Genomic DNA, 22,210 nt, shown 5'->3' on the forward strand with positions numbered 1-22,210 from the left:
AATTAGTGAAGTGTAAACTTGCTAACCTTTTAAAGGGGTGTCATATTGATGTCTCTTGAAATATTAGTTCGTTGCATGTAGAATCAGAGACAAATGTAATAATGAAAAGGAATAGATTACTCATGGCTTGTAATTTACATTTTTCCCAACTGCAAGGGTATTAATTTTTTGTTTCACAGAAAGGTAGTTTTGTTTCTTTTCCCTTCATTTTGCCCTCAGGTTAACTAATAGGTTAAGAGAACATCTTTGCTAGGTAAGTTCATTCAGAGTTAATTAGAAGGTAGAAAAAGGTAACTCCCTGTAACAGAGAAGTAAAATGGGAGAACATAATGATTCTAAAATGTTGCATGACTTGGGACATGATGAGGATAAAGGGCTGTGGCTTTCAAATGCTCCTACATGAGTTAGGCATCTAACTTAGTGATTTTATTTTCAGTAGGAATAGAGGAACACCACCTTTTTTTTAACAGGTTCATCAAACATTCTGTGCATCAAAACTTTATAGATATTTCTATATTTCTACTAAATTTTTTTGTCTTTCTGAATTAGTATCTAACTATAAAGATGGTAATGAAAATCCAGAGTGAGAGTACGTATTTGAGGAATGCAGCATTCAACATTATCTTACTAAAGATGCAGACTTTGAAATCAATATTAGACAATTACACTTCAGTTATATGTAGTCCTTACACCTGATCAAGAAGAACAAGTATACAAAATCCATTGTATCGCTGTTTGTTGCAGTAGAGTTTAAGAAATACCAGCTTGAAATGATGCATTACTTTTGCGTGTCCAGCAGGTAGACTTTCTCCAAGTGTTCGCTTTAGGCTAAAGTGCTATCACCAGCTCAGAATTCAATAGCAGATAAATACAATGCAGAGACCTGAGTTTTGGAATTCATCACCCACTATTTTTTCCCAGAAGGCAAAGCCAAACATTACAGTAAAGGTGAATTAATAGAGATGCCTTGAGATAAGAAATCTGACAGCAATATGTTGTAGCCCAAACCAGCTCCTTGTTTCTTACAGGAGTTTGAGAAGGAGGACGGAAAAAAATCTTGTATATTACACTTTCTTTTTCCCAAGTATCTTCTCAGCTACTTTTTTTTTTTCAAGATCAAGAACTATTTTATCAAGATCAAGAATGAAAGAGTTGTATCAAGATTTGTCTCCCCCCATAACCTACTATTTTAGAGTACATGTACGAGGTTTATTATAATTTTGAAAGTTCCTGTTTTCATATTATACATCTCAAAAGAGATACTTAGCCCATGCATGTGGGTCCATATGCACATAAGCACAGGTATTGGTCTGATTACTGTAGGTGACAACAATTATATGTAATTTCCAAGTGCAGTTTGTTTCTTAAGTTGAATCTTGAAAAGATTCAGAGATGACTAAGAGGAAAATCAAAGGTATGTAACAATGTCCATATCAAGAATGGCTAGAATAGGAGCCTTGATCGGGGGTGTGGGGAAGCAATGTAGTAGTATGTGATGGAAGCCTTGAAAAAAATCATGTTAGTCTGCAGGCTGAAGAGATGGACACGTTATCTTCCTATATTCAATGTGTGAAGGAACACACGAAACTTGGCAGCTGTCAAATTCAGAGCAAAAGGACTTCTAGCACCTGAGACATCATGCAGTAATGACATGCTTTACATTGTTGTTTGAGGGAAAAAAACCTCTATTTACAGGAGAGAAAAGTCTTTGTAGGGCTACTAAATATAATAAAGGTATTAATGCTGGTTTGGAAGATGTCTGAGCCTTCAGTTTTCCAGAGAATGGTCTGAGGGAATGTCATTACATGCCTGTCTTAAGTCTGTTCCTTCTTAGGCATTTGCTGTCAGGCTCAGAACAGCAGGCTCGGACAGTGACCCAATATAAAAAAAGGTCTTGCTGTTCTTGTGGTGTAGCAAGGTTTCTATGGAAGAGATCAATCTTTTTTATTGGGTCTAGGAAGCCTATAGCAGTTACTTCAACTGTTAAGTTCCCTTGTGAACTAATAACAGGGACATGGAAAAGTGAGTCTTTTGCTATCCTGTGTTATTATCTTACACTAAGTAAAGCAAAACCATGGATAATAAGCAGAGGCAGATTGAGTTATAAAGATATACAGTAACGGCCTAAGGGAGAAAAGAAAGGTTAATGGTATTGCTGGCTATGAAGTGTGGAAGAAGCCCTGAAAAAAGGCATTGACTCAAGCTAGTAAATCAGTGGTACAAGGCAGTGAGTTCAGCTATTGCTACTTGCATGAATGGAGTCTGGGTTATCTCTGTCTCTATTAGCTGATGGAATGACTTGGGTTTGCCTGACAAAGACTGTCCTTTTAGAGCAATGCGTTGTCACTTCTCACTTGCAGTCAGTCCCTATATACTTTGGAATTCGTTCAATGAGTAGCATCCCTGATAATACAAGGCTGTTAACTGCTTGCTTTTAATCACTGCAGTTAAATGGATTTCAGAAGGAAAATAATAGATGACTCTTATTGACTCACTGTATTTCTACAGTATTTTAAAATTTTACAACCCAATTCTCATCAGGTAAAATCTCAAAGGCAGATAAATCTGACAAGGTGAGACACCACGCTGAAGAAACAAACAATTTAATTGTTAGGAATGCACAGACAACAAATGGTATTACTCAGTCAGGAAGTATCTTAAAAACAAACAACTCCCAATGTAGGGCGCTCTAAAAACAAAATAATTACATAGGTTAACTGTGACTATGACTTGGTATGTTAGCATGATGCTTACAAATGTCTCAGGTGGAGAGGCTGTTTCCCTTTGTTGATGAAGTAGCTGCTGCTAAGGTGTGGGAAGAAAAGATATGTAGTAATGACTGAGATTTATTCTCCTGTCTGGGAGTGGGAAGAAATCAAAAGTAAAAAAGTCAACCTTGCTTGTTTAAGCCTATTTTTATTAAGCTGTCTTAAATGAATGCATAGAGAAGGCAGCTGTACACAATAGCAGTTACCCAACATACTAAAGTTTTCCAATAGAATTAGTAATTTGTTTTCCATTTCTGAGACTGAGTGTAGATGTGGAATACCACTATGCTCTGGTTTAGTTTAGTACTGTTAAGTTACAGAACAGCTGGCAAAGTCAGCTAACCAATCCCATCTGGGTATTTATCTTTTTATATTTACAGAGATACTGACACTTTAGTATCGATCAGCAAAACAATGTAGCTTTTGTTACAGGGTCACTAAAGCTGTTTTCTTTTCACTTTAGCTAGATCTTCTGAAACTGCTCGTACCATTCTTTCTGTAGCTTTCTTCAAGCTGTTTGCTGTCTGTATGGCATGATCCAGAGTAGAACTTAAAATCTGTGGGGAATAATAAAAGACAGCCTTGTTAATACTGAAGGCAAATATTTACATAGGCGTGATGTTTAATTAAGGTTCTATGTAGTATCTTCACTCTGAGTATGTGTTGAGAAGTAAATTTTGAGTCATGCTATACTGGTCTAGGATTCAAGTTGAAAGTATCTGTTATTTATTTCTCTCTTTAATTGTGTCAACCTTTGAACTGAGGGATATTTACACCTTTCTGAAGCAGTCACCTTAGTGGTGCATGTTTGTTGTATTGAGAAGGTTTTCTTTTAGTTTTGATAGTGGTTTGTATAGCCAGAGTGAAATCCTTGTTTCGGTATATGAATTATAATTCCAGAGGTAAGTTCCAGTGCTCCTTTTCTGACCCTTTCACTATTTATATGGGGACTAAGTTGGATAAAAAGATACATGAATACAGACACATATGAAGTAATATGCTAATATATGTTAAAATACTTGATTTTTTTTTTTAACTCCCTGCTGTCTTATCCTCAAATGGACTAGACATGCTTAGATTGTAATAACGAACTTGATAAGAATGGGGATGTTCAACAGTGCCATGGTGTAGGGATGTACTCTTCCTGAGATAGTTGTGTGGCTTTTAATTTTCACTCCGAAGTCTTACAGTTGCATTGGAGTCATTGGCGTTTCTGATGCTGATGGCAGATTTGTTTCGGGCAGACTTCTTGCTGGGTAAGTATTTATGTGAAAAGACGATTTTGTCATATGTGCTTGAATAGCAGGTTTTGGCAGCCTCAATGTTTTTCCTAAGGATAAGACACACAGAATAAAATACAAACAATTTTAGTAGGCAGAAGGATTTCTAAATTAGGATTTAATATATACACCTTAATTTTACAATGAGAAGAATTCTTCATTTAATTGTAAAACAGTCCATCATAATTTGTGTTACATCTGTATTGCAGTAAGACAGAAAACATTCCAGGGTGCAGAGTCAGGAAATCTCTCATGATAGCATCACAGCTGTGGTGCTCTGGCCTTCTCTTGCGTGGTCAACACCACTGATTCTCAAGTGCAGCTGCTGGACTTATAGACAATTGCTGCTATGGAGTAATGCTGTCAAAACCTATGGTAACAAAACTTGTCTGAGTTTCAGTCTAGTCTGTGCTTTTGTTAAGAATCTATTTTACCTCAGACTCCCAGTGTAACTTAATGTTAACAATAGTTAAAAGTGGGATTCTTAATTAAAAAGGAGTAGTTGGTAGCAAACAGAAATGCATTTTCAATAACACAGACCCGTCTTTGAATCTGTGAGTGGAAACATCTTCTTAAGATTGAGAGTTTTTTGGTTTTTTTTTACTAAATATGTCAGCTAAAGTCATCAGATCTTGACCCTTCATTAAACTAGAAGAACTGGAAAACTGCCCTAAGAATTATTTTCACTTACTTTTAGGGTAAATATTTTTTATTTCATTATTGAGTAAAATTCTAATATACAGCAGGCACGGCAAAAGAGAAAGCATCCCTTCTACTTATGATACTGCTGGGGTTTTTCCATGATGAACCTTCAACAATGGCATTTTCTGTTGTACTACATGTATAGTTATTGTTGCAGCTTACCTTTCAGAAAGTCGGTTTACAAGTTCATGTGGCTGTTTATTTCTTTGAGGCTTACGAGTGGAGATTTTCTTCGGTTGAAAAGCTGGACTCGTTGAAGCCATGTTTAAAACAAAAGCAAAAAAAATTGTAATTTTGTATATATTTAACATTTTTCTCTATTTAGTGTAAGTAAAATCAAGTAACTGTCACTGCTGAATAAAACTTGAATATGTTTAAGATTTTTGTAAAGAGGACAGATGAACTTTTTTGGGTTTGCTGTTGAATTTAGTTCTGTGACAATGGTATGCAGATTTATATTCATTTTCTTACAGTCATAGACTGCAGGGGGAAGTGTAGAATAATCAGACTCTCAAAATCCTAATAATTACATGACAACTACTTTGATTTATAGTTTAGAGTATTTATATAGAGAAGTAGCTACTTCCTTCCTACTGCTGAAAATGTATATTTTTCTTTGTACAATTTCTTCCTGCCATATAGAGGGAGGAGTCTGAGGTAGGTGACTTTAAAGCTAGATGTTTAACATTTTTCTCTGTTTTTAACCTACGCTTTCCTTTCGCTGTGTGTCACACAATTTGAGTGTAGAGCTGGAATTTTCTTTAGTACTTGTTTACACTATGTGAGGTAACAGCTAGCACTGAAAAAGGTGGCACAGGAATGCCCAACTTTAATATTCTTTCATGTGGCACTGCAAGATGATACATTCCTGTCATAAATGAAATAGGAAAGAGACTCTCTCATGAGGAAGCAGAGAAGGTTAAAGCTTTTGTGCATAGCAATTAAACTTGGCTAGGTGTGTAAGAGTTAATTTGCTGATCTTGCTCAACAAGACCTGTACAGAGCCACTGTTCAGCTACAGTGCCACTGGTGGCCTACACCAAATTAAATTTGGCCTTACGTATGTGCAGTGTGGCTTTCTGCCACAGAGAATCTAGCCTGTGATTGGTAATTACTTCAGTAACACTTCATACTTACAGGATGAAACAGAAGTTTTATTCCTACACTGGGCACAAGACCGAACAGTGTCTTTGTAATTCCTGAGTTTAAATTGATCTCTGCTTTCTGCAGGGCATATGCATCTAAGTCCTGAAAACAAAGACATGTTGTTTAGAAAAATAAGAACTATAAAGAATATTTCTGTGTAGATTTTAGTATTTTTGAAAGCGTTATACCTCTTCTCTCTCCACATAATCTTGTATTGAACGTTCTGTGACTTTCAGTCTCACAGTTCACAAGTTCCTCGCTTAGCGAATCATTGTAAGAATTGTAGGCTGAGGTGTCTTCCGAATTGCTGCCTAAAATCCAAAAAACACATTAAAGAAGTCTGAAATAATAGAATTTTTGACCTGTGTAAGTACCTGGGTAATTATTTGGCTTTTGGGACCATAATTTCTGAGCCCTTTGCTGCCATTAATACTATTGCAATTTGAAAGTAATTCTTTCTCTATTTTACAGGTGGAGATTGAACTTTAAAATCTGGCTTTCAGCCCTGACTGTGAGCCTTAGCTGTAGATGGTTTGTTTTCTTTTTTGGGTGGTGGCTGTTTCCAGTCCCAGAAGTGTTTTTTAAAAAAAGAGTAAATCTCCCTGTCCTTAGGTTCTTATTTGGAAGGTTAAAATTCCTACAAGTTGAAGTGTTATGAAAACATTCCGAAGAGGAATGTGACAAGAGAATCTGGGAGGATCCAAGTGCAACACTGCTTTCATTATTGCACAAACAGTACTAACAGTAATGCCCCAGTGTATTATATTGAAGTAAAGGGGTATTTTTTACAGAGAAGCCAAGAGCAAAAGGTAGACCAAAGGTAAGACTTGCCTACATATTCAGATCTAAAACTGAATTTAGGGCAGCTCATGCTATTCTTTTAGGTTTTGGGTACTAACAGCTTCAAAGTATTCTGCAGTGGGAAAATGGAATTGGGATGTTGTAGGAGAAACAAATGCTGACAAATTCTTAGTGAGCCTCCAAAAACTGGAGTCCCGGATGACTTGACAAGGTGACTTAGCCAGCTCACAGCAGCCTCTGTGGCCTCTAGTTTGGATTCAGTGAAACTATATTATTGAGAGCTGGACTAAGGAAGAAGAATATTTCCAATCTGCGTAAACCCTGAATGGATCCAAGACTTAGGAAAACTTTTTTCCTTTTGTTTTCATGCAGAGTAAGAAAGCTAGATCCAAAAACTAAAAGAGGATGTACTGATAGGAAATGATTCAGTCACCAAGTTAAGAATCTCCTTCTAGGACATGAAATAAATGTACGTAATAAGGAGAAAAGGCAAAATCAAAGCATTGTGTGCGTACTGCCGTTAGGCTTTTGAAAATGTTATTAGTGGTAATGTTTGGAAACCAATCGAAAAAGGTCAATGAGAATTATAGTAATTCAGGTTAGCTAGGACTTCTGGAGACTGTCTGGCCCAGTCCCCTCTCAAAGCAGGACCAACTTAGATTATTGCTTAGGACCTTGTCCAGTTGAGTTTTGAGCCTCTCTGAGGATGGAGGTGCCACAGCCTTCCTAGGGAAAACAGTTCCAGTGTCTAACTAGCCCCAGAGTTAAACGCTTCTACTCATATCTAACTGGAAATTCTGTTGCAGCTTGTTTGTTGTCTCTTGGTCTGTTACTGAGACTTCCAAGGCGAGTTTGACTTGGAGTCCACTTTAGTCTCCTTTATATTCTTAGTGTCTTGTGCTGTGCACAAGCAGTGACATCTGTTAGAACTACAGGACAATTTTCATGGTGCTGAGACATGACAGGAATGTATTTCTTAGCAAGATTCAATAGCAGGTATAAGCACAGTTCTGACCTTTGTATGCCATCGCTACTTACTCAGGTTGGTATCTGATAAATCAGTTGGTTTTCTCTGAATGAAGAGTGAACATGTTGCAGTTTTCCTTTCATGGACGTTTGTATTTCTTTGAGCATGAAAACAAAATTATATTTTAACTGTATCTTAATACCTTTATGATGAGCCTTAAGAGCATATTATATTAATGTTTGACCAATTATTAGTTGAGGAGAAATCATATTTACTCACAGAAAGAACTCTACCTGTTTCAATTACCTAAAAAAGTGGTATTAACCAGTTGTGAAATAATGACCCCTATAATTAAAGGACACATTGTGATGAGGACTTACCAGAGGTGTTAAAAATGCCTAAGGTAGTTATATTGCTAATCACATCTTGGAATAACTAAGTAGTATGAAATCCTGTGTACTTACATATGTGTTCACATATGTTGCATCAAAATATTATCAAAGATAAGGTTTATGTGATTTCTTAGTAACGTAGTAACTTTAAGCTGTTGAGATTTTAATTTTATTGCCTCTAGATAATTAGAGGACTATTTGAGATGTACATTCTGACAGAACAAGAACAAAGTTCCTTGTTCACATTATTTGACATATTTTTCAACTTGGGGCATAATGTATCATCAAATTTATTTGGAAAATTGTCCACTAATTCATGAAAATAATTATCAAAAGTTTGAACTTTCTGCTAAATGATAGTGGAAATATTAATATCTACTCTGTAAATTAGTCTGAGAGCATATTTAGATTAATATTATTGTGTTGTACACTGCATGCATTATAAGATCTAGCTTTGGATAGATTTGATTTCCTAAATCTTCAAACTCAAAAATAACCCAAAATGATTAATTTTAATCCAAAATAATTAATTTTATCGCAGTGACATTTCTGAAAATGAAACTTTACAGATTGACTCTTACACATGAAATATATGCAGATGTATCAATATGCCTACCGGATTAGTTCATGACAATGGTAATTTCAAGTATTTTTAATTGCTGAACACTTTGAAATCATCCTAATTTAGATGCTAATGTGTATTGCTGAATAGAGAACAAAGGCCAAGCCTCTTCTCTTAATACACTGTTAAAATAACCCTGTGCCATTTAAGCACCATAGACCTTTTACTGGTACACTAAGATGAGCTACTTTGTAATAGGAAGATAATCCTCTCTTTAATACAATTGATGGGAGTTTTGCCATTGCTCCAGTCATGTGGTATATCACACACCTTAGGTGATTAGCTGGTCATAAACTTGGAAACAGATCATTCTCTCATTTATATGTATTAAAGACATTATTCAGTGTTTCATGCAGAGTCCAGTATAGAGTATATGTGCACATATCTGTTCACTTAGCACCAGAAGCCACATCTATGACTAGCCAGAATACTTACCCTTTCATGCTTTCTTCATCAGCGTTAAAGTTTTGACTTAATGTACCCCAACTGTGGGATGCAAGACCTTCAGCAGCATATTCTTCCTCAGGTGAAAGGAATCTCTGTTGCACCCAAAAGGCAAAACAAATTTGTATGAATGTTGATATTACTGTTTATGTGTAACTGTATTGCATATCAAACAGGACAGTGTAAACAGCATCATCATTTGCATATCTCTTATGTCTTTTACAATTTGATTTATCTATTTACAATTCTAACTGTAGAGCAGACTGGACAAAATATGAGCACTTTTTCTCCTGTGATCAAGGCAGATTTTCATGTTGCCTTGAGGAAGATTAGGACATATTAGATAATTTCTCTCAATGCCTTAAAATTAAATATTTTCGTAGGCAAGCAATTGCTTGTAGGCTTTTGTTCTTTGAACAAATAATAAAGGCAGGCTAGTAAACACTACGTCTTTTCTGAGAAAAGCAAACCTTATCACGTATTCAAACATGTTTGAGAATCGTTAAACATCCCCTTTGGAAATCAATTCAGCAGTGTTATCATATGCTGTAGTATCTCAAAAGCTGAGCCATCATGCTGTGCAAAAACTGAAGAGAAAAATATTGTGTGATCTCAAAGCTGAATAACATAATCCAAGTTAAAAAAAGAAGTGGGGATGGAAGCAGATCTCATGCCATTATGGTCAAGACTTTTTTTTGTGCATTTAGGATCCAGGACAAATTATTACCATACTTAATAGTAAAATCAATTTTCCATAGTACAGTAATGTTCGACCTTCTAGTAGTTTTGCAGTTTAAGAATCTTGGACAAATTAAATAATATTTCTTCCAACTAAATGATAGTGATTGATGCCCCAAACCAAAAACAACTTTGTAGAAGTTAAAGTAGCTGCTTGCATTTTCTTACTCTGAACTAAAAGTTTTGAGGCTGGGATTAAGAATACTCAGTGTAGCTGTGTTTTTATACTTAGATTTCTGTTATAATTAATGAAATAGTAGGGAACAAATATTCAATGAAAAAAACATTTTCTTTGATATAACATGCTGTCTAAAAGTGTCACGCTCTTATTGGAAGAGAGCATACAATACTACAACCACATGTGAGGTTCTTGAGACTTGCATCAGTAAAGCAAAGTAATTGTAGTCTTCAAATAATAAAACTCACTGAGTTACCTCACAAGGAGAAGGTGATGAATGGGCAGATTCGTAGGAAGTAAGCAAAGAGGATAAGTTGCATTTGCTGTCATCACTTTGTTCTTGGATATCTTCAAGGAGCATGCCAAGTCTAAATATCTCCCCTTCAACCTTTCTAAACCCAATTGCAATACACAGTTAATGAAACCTGTATAAACTGGTATTTTATTTTTTTACTATGATAACAGTATTGGCCATTAGTGTACAGTTCCCACAGGAAAAATAATAATGGAGTTCACGGTGCCTTTTTAAGTACTGGAATAAATCAATTAGATATCCTAATTAAAACTAGGATATGTAAAGCCCAAGATGAATTTTGGCCATATTATTTCCAGCTTACTACGTATAACATTAAGATAATGTTTTCACTTCAGAAAAAATGCAATGAATAAAAAGAAGTAATGGTGGTAAGACACTCAAAATATGGAAAATATACTATTTGGCACTTATCTTCTAACCTTTCAGGATCAAACTCTCCAACGTTGATAGACTTGTCCTTGTAGTTCTGCAGCTGTAAATAACGGTGCTGTTCTCTAGCTGTTAAGTAATTCTTTTCCAAGGCATCAAGGTGGCTTTTCAATTGATTTAATGCCTTCATCAATAAGAAATAATTCAATAGCAAATGTCGTTATGATTTAGCATGCCATAGGGACAGCTACTTATGCTATGTAAGCCAGATGCTGTTTGCAGTGATGTTGATAAGAATCTGGGCATTGCTCTGAATTGGAACAGGACTGTATCTTGTGTGTCCGCTTGGTACTATGCTGCTCTGTTACATACAGGGAAAATATTAAACTATGACTTCTGAACTGATTACCCTATCTGTCAAAATTAACAACTTATATGGCAGCTTAAGGCCTTTCACTAATTGTTTTGAGTTGTAATCCTTAAAACAGATGTAAGAACTCGGCCACCTACTTGAACGACTTCATTTTTGCTTCTTAAACTCATAATTTCAGTCTGAGGTTGAGAAAAAGAGTGTGTTTAAATGTCTGAGCAAATCACGGAGTATCTTGCCAGAAAACTGTGGGTCTACAGCTGTTCGAAGTGCATTTCAGAGAACTGAAAATACATAAATTAATTTACCAGATAGTTGTCTTGTAAAAGGAATGTCTCTTGGGTCATATGCTTAGAGAAGTCTTCCACCTTCAAGGCAAAATATTAAACACTTATTTGGGATTTTGAAAATTAATATGCCAAAGGAATATAGAATTTGAGCATCACTGCAAAGTAAATATTGAAACTGAGCTCTTTACTTTTTTTATCAGTTGGGCTGTCTGATCCTTTAGTATTTGAGACATCTTTTCTCCTACTGTTAGTTCTGGCAGTAAATTAGAATGATTTAAACAGGATGCTTCTACTGGACCAGCTGCTGGTAATGCTGATCCTGTTGTTCCACAGTGTAATCCTACATAATACAAGATAAGATCAATCAGTTGGAATTTCTACCCTAACCGTCTGCCCCAAAGTGCTATCAAATTACATAAAACAGTCATTTGTATAGTTACTATAATTTTAATTACTTGCTTTAGACAAACCATGCGTAGATTGTTTAGGGATAGAAACATGTAATGTAAAGACTTCAGAAGACGTCCCAATGCCTCCTGAGTAAACGGCGTTTGGAAAATCTGACTGAGGAAGCATCTGTTAAAATAAGAACTTTGGTTATAGAAAGAATGTACAGAATACTTGTGGACAGAAAAAAAAAAAATCAGAAGTAACTCAAAATACATAGGGCAAGTTATTAATATTGAAATGTTTATTATAACAATACCATATCATTTTCTGTATTTATCATTTGGTAAATGTGTAGTGTCTCAGAGTTCAAGTGTTCAAGTATTTATACACTATGTTTTGAAAAGCTAAAGTGGACTTGTACATCAAAGTACAATATCAAAGTGACAAAATGTTTTTGGGGAATATTCATTGTCCTAGAGATAAATGAGAATAAATTTAAAAAAAAAAATCTCTTTTGAGATTTTTACCTTAGGATTCAGTCTTGGATGGTCAGGATGATTCTGGGTGCCATCCTGCTGTGTCAACATCTTGATTGCAGCCAGGACATAATAGGGAAAACTATTAAAATTTGTTACATCTTGAACACTTTACTAAGATAGAAATCTAGGAATGGACTTAAGCGACTGTTTAGCTCTGTGAGTAAACTCCATGGCAGGGCATGAAATTGAGAAGTGACTATCTAATTACTAATGAACTTTAAAAGAAATTTACTACAGTAAAACAAATACAGTTGTCAAACAAATCCTTTAAAAATAATTGACTGTTAATAACACTGCTTAGCAACTCTTTATACTGCTATTTAAGAGGTAAAAAAAGGCAAAGATGTCTTTAACACCAACACAGGCGTGGTATAAAAATATATTTCTAAGAATAGCTTTAAAGTACTCTGCGTGATTTGGGCATTTATATACAATACTAGGAACAACAATTTATAATGAATTTCCCAATGATTTGATAGAATGCTCCATTGGCATCACTAAATATTTTGTAATGAAAGTTCCATATTAATTCAGTCCCATAAAATTTTATTGGTGAAAGCAGCTGTTGACTGAAGTGACGCACTCGCTGATACTTACAGACTGCCCCCGGGAACTGGTCATGTTAGATGTTACGGACATAGAACACCTTATGGTAAACCACTCTTTAATAGAGTATTAAGAGTTTCCCAAAGCATCTTAATTACCTCTAGCTGTTGCCAAAGTTCTGGAATGCTCGTTTCTTCCTGATTCTCTGTTTCAGCAGAATAGAAATAGTTCGTATTTCCTGGAATGTTGTTCGCAATTATTGATGTCCTTAGCGAAACAGGGAAGGATTCTACTCTTTCAGTTGTAGGAACTGACTTTATACTGTCAGTTCTTTTTGGTACTTCAACTTCTGAAGCAACTTTGGAGAAGTCAGGAAGGTAACAGTGAGTTTGAACTTGGCCATATTTGAGCTCATGAGGCGAAACTGTTTTCTTATACAGGTGTCTCTCTTCTTTCATGTTTTGTAAGATATGTGTATCTTCATCCTCATTAATCAATGGTGAATGTTCTTGTCTGTACACACACTTACCAGCAGAAGAAACAGGTTTCTTTGAAACCCAGCTTTCATTGAGCAAATATTTATTTTTATCACCAGTGCTTACTCCCTCGTGCTTTTCCAAGTGATACTCCTCAAAGTTATTTGCCCACTGCTGATGTGCTACAGGGCCTTTGATGTATTCTGAAGGCCAGGGTCTGTCCACAGTGTCATCGATGCTTTCAGTAAGGGATGTCTCTGGGATTGACTCGCATTCAATTAACTGGCATGTGCTTAACTCTCCCTTAGAAAAATGACGCAGAAGGACATCAGACATTTTGGACTTAGTTAGATGTTCTTTGCTATCTATTTTACTAAGACCACTGGCAGGTAATTCCTTCTTAAGGGAAGCTTCATTTCCTGGCATTTCAACTGAAATTCCCATTGTTTCTGTTGCGTCTCTGTGTCGACTGGAGAATTCTTCGGGACGAGTTCCATCATTTGCTGTTGTGTTTATGTTTTCGTTATCTTCAGAACAGGTTAAATTTAAAATACCAGAAAGAATGTTTGTACAAGCACAGCCACTGAACTTTGCATTGCTTTTGCAGGTTATTCCCGCATCTCCATCGCACGGGAACTCATGGTGTCCGGTGTCAGTTCTGCCCCAGCCCCATCCACCTCCTGCCCCGCTCATTGGCGCCCTTGGGTCGGAGGCCGCTCTCCTCTGCGTAGCTCCTGTTCCCAGTGCGTGCAGGATCCCGCTGCCATGGCTTCTCCCACTCTGGACGCAGCTCTTATTATTGCACCGACCAAAATCTGTAAGGGACGAGCAGGAATTATTTGTCGCTTAAATACAGCGGAGAATAAGGTCTACTCTTGCCTGGTACCCGCTGTGGGTGGTTGCGCTGCGCACGTTTCCCTTTCCTATTTACACTGCTGGAAGAAACACACACAAATGACAGAGAGTTGGGAAAAGGAGAGCCCAGCTCGGTGCCGGTGCCGGTGCCGGTACCGGTACCGGTACCAGGTCCCGTCCCGGCTCGTTCATCCCCGGTGCGCGCTCTCCCTCGGCAGGACAAACCCCCTTCCTACAGAACCAGGCTCCAGCCGCGGTGAGGAGAGACGCGGGGCCGCGCAGCCCCGCCCCTCGGGGACCGCGCCTCCCGCCTTTCCCCCGCCGAGCCGCGCCCCCGCCCTCGCTCCCCATTGGCAGACGGGATGATGTGGGCGGGACGAAGCCCACCCTCGACCCCCACCGGCCGGTGTGAACCATGTGGGCGGTGCACGGCCCCTCGGCGCGATGCCCCGCCCGTCCTCTCCACCTCTGGGCGGTGTGACCGATGTGGGCGGGGCGAGGGCCCTCGGGGCGGGGCTCTGCCCACCTTCGCTGCCCACTGGCCGATGCGAATAGTGTGGGCTGGGCACGGACCAGCCTCGCGCCCCATTGGCCAATGTGAACCGTGCCGGCGGGGCACGGCCTATCCTCGCTCCCCATTGGTCAGTGTGAACCCCTTGGTGCCATGCCCCGCCCATCCTCGTCCCACAGTGGCCGGTGTGAATGATGTGGGCGGGGTACGGCCCACCGTCGCCCCTCATTGGTCAATGTGAACGATGCGGGCGGGTCGAGGCCCCGGGGGGTGATGCTCCGCCCATCTTCTAGCCTCATTGGTCGATGTGAGTGATGTGGGCGGGCCACGTCCCACCCTCGCTCGTCATTGGTCAGTGTGAACGATGTGGGCGGGGCGAAGCCCAGTCTCGCTCTCCATTAGCCGGTGTGAACGATATGGGCGGGGCACGGCCCACCCCCGCTCCCTATTGGCCGGTGTGAAGGACGCGGGCGTGTCGCGGCCCTGGGGGCGATGCCCCGCCCACCCCCGCTCCCCATTGGCCGATGTGAAGGACGCGGCCTTTCCCGGGGGGGCGCTGCCCCTGGGCCGGCGCGCGCGGGCCCTTCCGGGGGCGGTGCGCGCGGCGATTGGCGGGTTCGAAGCGCGGCTGCGCGTCTGCCGGCGCGATCGCAACGGAGCCCGCGGGCCCCGAGCCCAGGTGAGGAGCGGCACGGGCGGGAGCGGCGGGGCCGGGGTTGCAGAGTAGTCACAAAGGGTGGAATAGTTTTCATGTAAGCTACAGTTTCAACTAAGAAGTTGTAGGTTAGGATAGTCAGGCAGGACGTCCCTTGGACAGCAACAGCGCTTTTCCAGACACTGTTTATCCTTTGGAGGTCATGGAATGGTTTGGGTTGGAAGGGACCTTAAGATCAGCCAGTTCCACCCCCGCCGCCTCCCGTGAGGTGCGGTGCCTGTGCGGGGCAGGGATGTCCTGCCATCACCCCTTTTTGCAGCCTTTCCCCATCTTAAATGCAAGGTCAAGCGGAGCTGCAGCCAAAGCTCCAAATCGGCAACTAGTTTGAGTGCTGTGAAGTTCATAACAACATTCAAATCGGTCCTTGGAATGTCAAAGAATACGCATAACGCTTCTAGGAAAATTTATCCACGTATCTAAGTGGGCAGAGCGTCCTGTCCCGGCTCGCCTGGCCGCCCGCGATCCCTGAGATCGCTCCCTGCTGTCGCCCAGCCCTGATAAAGGCTGCTCGCTGTCCCACACGAGTCTTAGGGGGTTTATTTGCCGCCTTTCGGTGTCCCGGGAAGGTCACCCCTGGCCTCCCCGGCTCCGGCTGGGTCGGTGATAGAAAGGCAGCGCTTCCCATCGCTTTGGTGGGTCTGCTGTGCCTAACGAGACGGTGGGGATGGTGAATAGTAAATGCAGCTCTCGAATGGGAATGAAACAGGTCTCTAATGCAGCAGGAGCCAAAGGACCTGCAAACATACTGTGAAGGGTAGAATCATACTATGGTTTGGGTTGGAAGGGAGCTTAAAGCCCATCCAGTTCCAACCCCCCTGCCATGGGCAGGGACATCCTACTAGACCAGGCTGCCCAAGGCCCCATCCAACCTGGCCTTGAACACCTCCAGTTCAACCTGTGGCAGTGCCTCACCACTCTCATAGTGAAGAAATTCCTCTTTATGTCTACTCTAAGTCTTCCCGTCTCTGGTTTATACCCATTGTACAGGAAACACGCCCTGAACTCTGTAGAATTCGAGTTAATGTCACATAACTGAGCTGAATTATACCTCACCTGCTCTTCCTGGTCCCCTAGACAGTGTCTTTGCTAGTCTAGTTCCTCCCCTCCTTCTGCTTGTTTGGGTTTTGAAGAGGAGCTGTAGTTAACCACCCATCTTTCTTCCTCTGTTGACCCGACTGCAGAGGCACAAATGGTACCCCACCTTCACGCTGAGGCCTTTCTTCTGCTTCAGCAGCTTTTTCAGATGAATGTGGCATTCCTGATGCAGGCACCTGCATCCTGGGGTTGCCACGGAGAACTGTGCAACCATCTTGGAATTCAGCAGCGCATGCCAAGTCTCGCATCTCAAACAGATCAGTTAGGGGATTCCAGTCCCTCCTTACGTTTTGTCTCAAAACTTTACATCCTTTGTGTAAGTCATAATTTGTTAGCACTGAAAATATTGGGGAAAAGGTCGTCCTTACAGTGCAATCCTTCTAAATTCCTTACTTATATATATTTATTGCGTGCTTAGATAATTTGTAGGCCTCTACCCGTGTTTCTTCTTAATAGTTCCATTAATGGTTACCTAGACTGCTGAACTGTGGTTACCTCTGTGAACCTAGACTGCTGAACTGTGCTTCCCTCTGAAGAGGGAAGGACTTTATACCTTCAGTTACTTCAGTATAATGCTGAAACAAAACTTACCTGAAACTTGAGACAGCTTTACTGGGCTAGGGGAAAGCTATATGGGGCTTATCTTTGCATTTTATGTGCTCTTGTAACTCTTTCAAGTACTTTAAAACTACTTAGGGTTGTACATTCCTGTTACTCCTGGGGGAGAATCACTTTAGAACTTGATGGTTTCAAGATTTATGTCATTTTTTAAGAGGTATTGATAGACATATTACTATTTGTTCTTGTACCTTCATTGTCGTTTGGCTTTAAATGGTTAATATTTTTTTTTCTTTTTTACTGAGGCATTTAGAGACAATAATTATTTCTTTACTTATATCTTTTGGTAGTCAGCAGCCAGTCATTTCTACTGTGTAAGTTGGGTAAAAACGTTACAAAAACACAGAAGACCTTTTTCTTTTTGGCACATTGTGAAAGAACGCCACAGTTTTAAATATTAGTTTTACCTCTCACTACCCTGTCAGGATGGATTTTTTTTTTTTCTTATTTTGCTAGAACTGTTTCTAATATCAGTTCTCAGCCTTTTCTTGTCAACAAATGACAGCAGACCGGTTTTCTAAGCCAGTGTTCTTCAGGTCCCCAAGCACAATATATTTTGGAGAGGAGCTTCGCTCCCCACTAGTTAGGAAGGAAAAGTTTTATCAAGAAATTGTTGGGGTTTTATAAGAATAAATGCTATCTCTCTATTATTTTAAGTATTGAACGTGGAGGGGTTTCTTGTTTTACACAGTTTATCTGGTTTCTTCTGTTTTGCTTAATACAGGATCATTTTTAGTTCTATCTGATTTTCCACTTTTGTAATTTAATAGCCAAGATACTTGTACTTTTTTTGTCATTCAGTTTTTGGTAGCATTTGTGTGGTCAGGTTCACTTCCCACAACTTAGTCATTCCTGCCCAGGACTGGTAACTATGGTCTTGGTTTTAGTGGTTTTTAATGTTAATGTATTAATGAAATTGTTTAAGTTTAAGGAGTACGTATTGCTCTTCTGACCTTCTGAAAGATTAACCTGTTATTGCTATTACTATGCTTGTGGATGAAATAACAGTCAGATACGAGGTAAAGAAAATATGCTTTACTTTTATTTAGCTATTGAATAGCAAGTCAGCTATACAGATGATCATGTTATGAAAATGATTTTGTGGAAGACCACAATATTAGGAATGTAAAATACAGGAAATATAGAAGTGGAAAAACTGACAAGAGATAGTCTGAAACATACGTAATATTGAACAGATGCTGATGTCAGGCTGCCTCTTGGGACTCAGATTTGGCTGTTTGAAGAACATAATTCTTGTTCGCATAATAAAACTTCTGTATTATGAACCTTTTACCAATAGGAAGGAAAAACTTTAATGTGGCTGAGTTACAGGGAGTATAAACCATAGAAGATATGCAAAGAAGCTTCTCTAAGTCTTTATTTATTTACTCTTTCTGTTTACTACATTTTTTCCTACCATCGTTTTTTGAGTGTGCTGCCAGGAATTTTGTTCCTTGCATGCAACTCTTTGGAGCCAGTACCTTACCAAGCAATCATTGCTTTGTTAGAGGACAGGATATGCTATTGTGACCAGTCATATTTGTGTGATAATGTGTATATATGGTGGATAAATTGTGGGAAATGGAATCCAGCCCAGTATTCATCACACAGACTGGAACAGATGCTTTGATTAGCTTTGGAATAGATTTACACCAAATGTTAGAACAAATATGCAAAGCGATTTACAACTTGACATCTCAACAGATATTTTTGTCCTTAAATCTACACAGATGACATGCCATAAATAACTTGTACCTGCGTCTGTGGGAAACAAACAGTAAGGAAAAACAACATGTTCTTCTCAGTGTAGTGTGTGTTCATCCTGCACTTTTAGAACTGAGAAGCCAGCTAATAACTTGCCCGTTAATGCTTGAGAGCTGAGGGCTCAGGTGATGCACCAAGCAGTGCTGCTGGCAGTGAACTATCACGGACCGTTTCATGTTCTATGAGAGCTATCTGCATCTGCTCCTTGCAGGATGAAAACTTGCTGGAGTGGTAATGAGTTCTTTACGCTGAATGCCTGCTTCATCTCCAAATGAACGTCACTGTGAAATAGGAAATTTGATACAGAAGCTGTGTTGCTTCACTTTAATCACTGTTGTATTTTACTGCTTGTGATTCTAAAGACTTTTATTTTTAAAAAAAATGATTAAATCCTAGGATTCATTTTCCCCTGTCTCTCCAAGATGCTTGTGCGATCTGTCTTCTTTCTTTTACGTATCTGGATCTGTTTTTAAGAGATGTTACACACCAAGAAGGAGCTGAGCTAAATGGAACATTTTATTGGCGAGATTTGTGATCAACTTGCTCTATCAGCTTATACAGGGAGTCAACATTCTGTGCTGAACTTTTCCCGTCTGGTGTTCTTTCACATCGTATAACATGCTTCATTGCCCACACTGAAGATACTTGAGCTTGGGAGAGCCTTGTTTGTTAATTTGCATGATGAGATTGTCCCTAATAAGCAGAAGGAGCAATGTTCAAATTTATGTTCAGAACTTGATAACAAAACTCTTACTGATTTTGTGGTGATATGATTTAAACATATGCTAAGTATAAAAGGTTTAAAAGTAATCGTTTTGTTTGAACAGTCATTAAAGTCTGTTGTGGCATTTAAGGACTTAATAACTGCAAGTCTCATCTCCAGTTATGGAATGCCTGGAAAAAAGGCAGCATGGTATTTGTTTTCAGTTTGTGAATGACAATGTGAAAAAAATTGGGACTCATTCTGATAAAAAAATAAAAAATGAAGGAATCCCAATACTTTGATGTATCAAATATGTGAAAAAATATTGGCTGTTCTGTCTTTGCTCTTTTTTTAAGGCAAAGAGAGGATGTTGTCCTACTGTCTTCTTGTAGCTGAAATCTTAATGCAATCTTTGCGTTTAGAATTAGTTTCCAATTGCCTGATTAGTTTTATTATGGAGATACTGGTTATATTCTGCTGGCAGTTAGTGTTTGCTTCCTTTCTTATTCTGTCATAGTCTGGGATTGCCTTACTTCAGGATTTAAATAGACAGTTTACATAAACTATCTGCAGGAATATCCTTGTAATAAAAATGCTTGTGGTTACTTGTGTGAGCTACACCCAGTTCTCTAGCTTGCAATCTGCAGAGTAATTACATACATTGAGCAGTAAGCTAAATACTGCTTTTCTTAGAAAAAGGATATTCTGTTCCAGAAAGATGCTCTGTGACAGAGGAACTGAGAGGTCGCCTTTGTCATTGAACATTGGTAGTTAATACACTCATTTATCAGTCTAGTAATTGCGTGTGTTACTCTCTGCTTAGTGGAAGTATATGTGCTAGCTGTTTGGTTTTGTCTGCAATACATTCCAAGACTGTGAGTCACTGTATGGCCTGCATTATTGCAAGGTGCCTTATATATTTCTATTTACAAACCTTTACTCTGCCTAACAGGGCACCTTTGCGTTTATCACAGTGAACAGAATTGGTCTGGAACTGTGATAGTACTCTGAATGCAGTAGCAATGAGGATGTATGATTTTTTGTTTCTTATGGATTCTCCTCAATTTCTGGCATCTCTTCCTGCTCTTATTTCTTAAAATGGAATAATTGATTTTATTTCTGTTCAATCTGATTGCTGGGTGAAAATAGGGTGTTCAGTGTGAGTAGAGATACCAGGTTCTGGAGAGAAGTTTGAATGCTCCTTAACTGAAGGTTTCATATTTTTCTTTAGTTTTTGGTACGATATCCATTCCTCCTGTTGCCTCATGTGTATGTGGTTTTTATCTACTGCTTGGGTGTTTCATATGAAAGGAAGAGAAAATAACCTGTAAGAATGCAGGTGAGCTTCTTTCTGACTCAGAGAAGGAAGATGCTTCTGGATTCAGTTGTCATGGCTGTTTGGAATAGGTTTATTATGATCTGGCACAAATAACTTGTGTCATAAAGATTGGTAATTATGAGTAATATTGAAAATAATGCCAGGCGATGCTTACTTGTTTAAGGAGATGTTTGCACAAGGCTTTAACAACAGCAGGGAAAAATGAACAAAAAGGATACACAGTTTAAAAGTCTTGCCATGTTGCAGATCTTTAGCTACTTAAAGCCCTAAGCGGTCTGTTAAACTAGATACTCCACAAACAGAAAGGGAAAAAACCGCCTCCTAATCCACAGAATAAGTGGAAAGTATATACAGGTAATGCTAGAGGACATGTAGAAATGCTCCTAGGCTTTTGTTTGCCTTTAACAGAATGTTGTATAAGCCAGGACATCTAGTCCACTGTGCCAGAGCTGTGAGTGGAAGTATGGAGTAATTAGCATAGATGAAAGGGTACAGAGGAAACGAACTGCCTCTTACTGTATTGAGAACCTACCACACAACAGAGTCAGTTGTGTTTAGGTAACCAGAGGTACATTTTTAAAAAAAAATAACAACCAACCAACTAATTACCATGTCTGTCATAATACAGGTCAGTATTAGTAATTAGATAATAAATGTTGGACTCTGCTCTAGACCTATGTGCCTCTAGGGTTGAGCTCAAGTCCATGCTTTTGTGTGGTGACATCCTCGCTTCATTGTGAACAAAATTTGTCTCGGAGATGGTCACCACCTGTTAATTTTCAGTATTTTTAACATCTCAAGATTTAGGAGCAATGCATTGCTAAAAGCTTTTTAAAGCTTATTTAAAAATATAAATAGAATGTCATAAGCTATTATGATTTATAGTTAAATATATAACTTAAAGTAGTTGTGGGGTTTTACGCAATATAGTCATTATTTTGTTTCTATCAATATTTTCAATAAAATTCCTTTACTGTCCTGCTTTGGACTGTTCTGAGCATGCTTGTGCTCCTTTGTCACTGGGGGATTTCTCTTGCTGCGGTCACATTGACAACCACACTAGTAAATTAAAATACTTGGACAAAAAGCCTTTTCTTCCACTTGGGTAAATACAGTGCTAGAAACAAACTGAGGAGAGAAGGAAAGAACAGAATCCATTAGATCACTCAGGAGTTCATGACAAGTCATGACAGTACTTGTGTAATTTTTCATTTAGCAATTATGTTTTTTGAAGGGGTTGCCATGAGTGTTATAACTCCTACTATCTGTATATTTC

The 22,210-nt window shown here is 39.0% G+C and overlaps 2 protein-coding genes across 3 annotated transcripts in view; one reads left to right on the forward strand and one right to left on the reverse strand.

Moving 5' to 3' along the window:
* Positions 1-82: 82 nt before the first annotated feature.
* AKNAD1 (AKNA domain containing 1) lies at positions 83-14,467 on the reverse strand. Its single transcript, XM_054072655.1, has 14 exons — positions 13,017-14,467; positions 12,301-12,360; positions 11,839-11,959; positions 11,572-11,723; positions 11,402-11,461; positions 10,774-10,907; positions 10,295-10,430; positions 9,114-9,217; positions 7,736-7,821; positions 6,085-6,207; positions 5,888-5,998; positions 4,913-4,994; positions 3,957-4,098; positions 83-3,325 (listed from the first exon to the last, which is right to left on the reverse strand). The coding sequence occupies exons 1-14, from the start codon at positions 14,025-14,027 to the stop codon at positions 3,206-3,208; spliced, it is 2,442 nt and encodes an 813-aa protein (XP_053928630.1). The 5' UTR covers positions 14,028-14,467; the 3' UTR covers positions 83-3,205.
* A 773-nt stretch (positions 14,468-15,240) lies between these two features.
* The window catches only part of GPSM2 (G protein signaling modulator 2), a 34,980-nt gene continuing 28,010 nt past the window's right edge, over positions 15,241-22,210 (forward strand). The window contains exon 1 of one of the 2 annotated variants that reach the window (XM_054072624.1): positions 15,241-15,379. The gene's annotated coding sequence lies outside the window, so the exon portion shown is untranslated. The remainder of the gene's footprint in view (positions 15,380-22,210) is intronic. The other variant, XM_054072627.1, reaches the window with a different exon arrangement.

The sequence above is a fragment of the Cuculus canorus genome, chromosome 8 (assembly GCF_017976375.1).
Source record: "Cuculus canorus isolate bCucCan1 chromosome 8, bCucCan1.pri, whole genome shotgun sequence".
Taxonomy (NCBI): Eukaryota; Metazoa; Chordata; class Aves; order Cuculiformes; family Cuculidae; genus Cuculus; species Cuculus canorus.

What these genes read in the sequence shown, in the direction of transcription:
- AKNAD1 (XM_054072655.1), bottom strand. Translation starts at nt 14,027, where the DNA reads ATGAGCGGGGCAGGAGGTGGATGGGGCTGGGGCAGAACTGACACCGGA. An exon ending in AACTTTGGCAACAGCTAGAG is followed by an intron (nt 12,361 to 13,016) that starts GTAATTAAGATG and finishes GCTGCAATCAAG; the next exon opens with ATGTTGACACAGCAGGATGG. An exon ending in TTTATCAGATACCAACCTGA is followed by an intron (nt 6,208 to 7,735) that starts GTAAGTAGCGAT and finishes TTTGGATTTTAG; the next exon opens with GCAGCAATTCGGAAGACACC.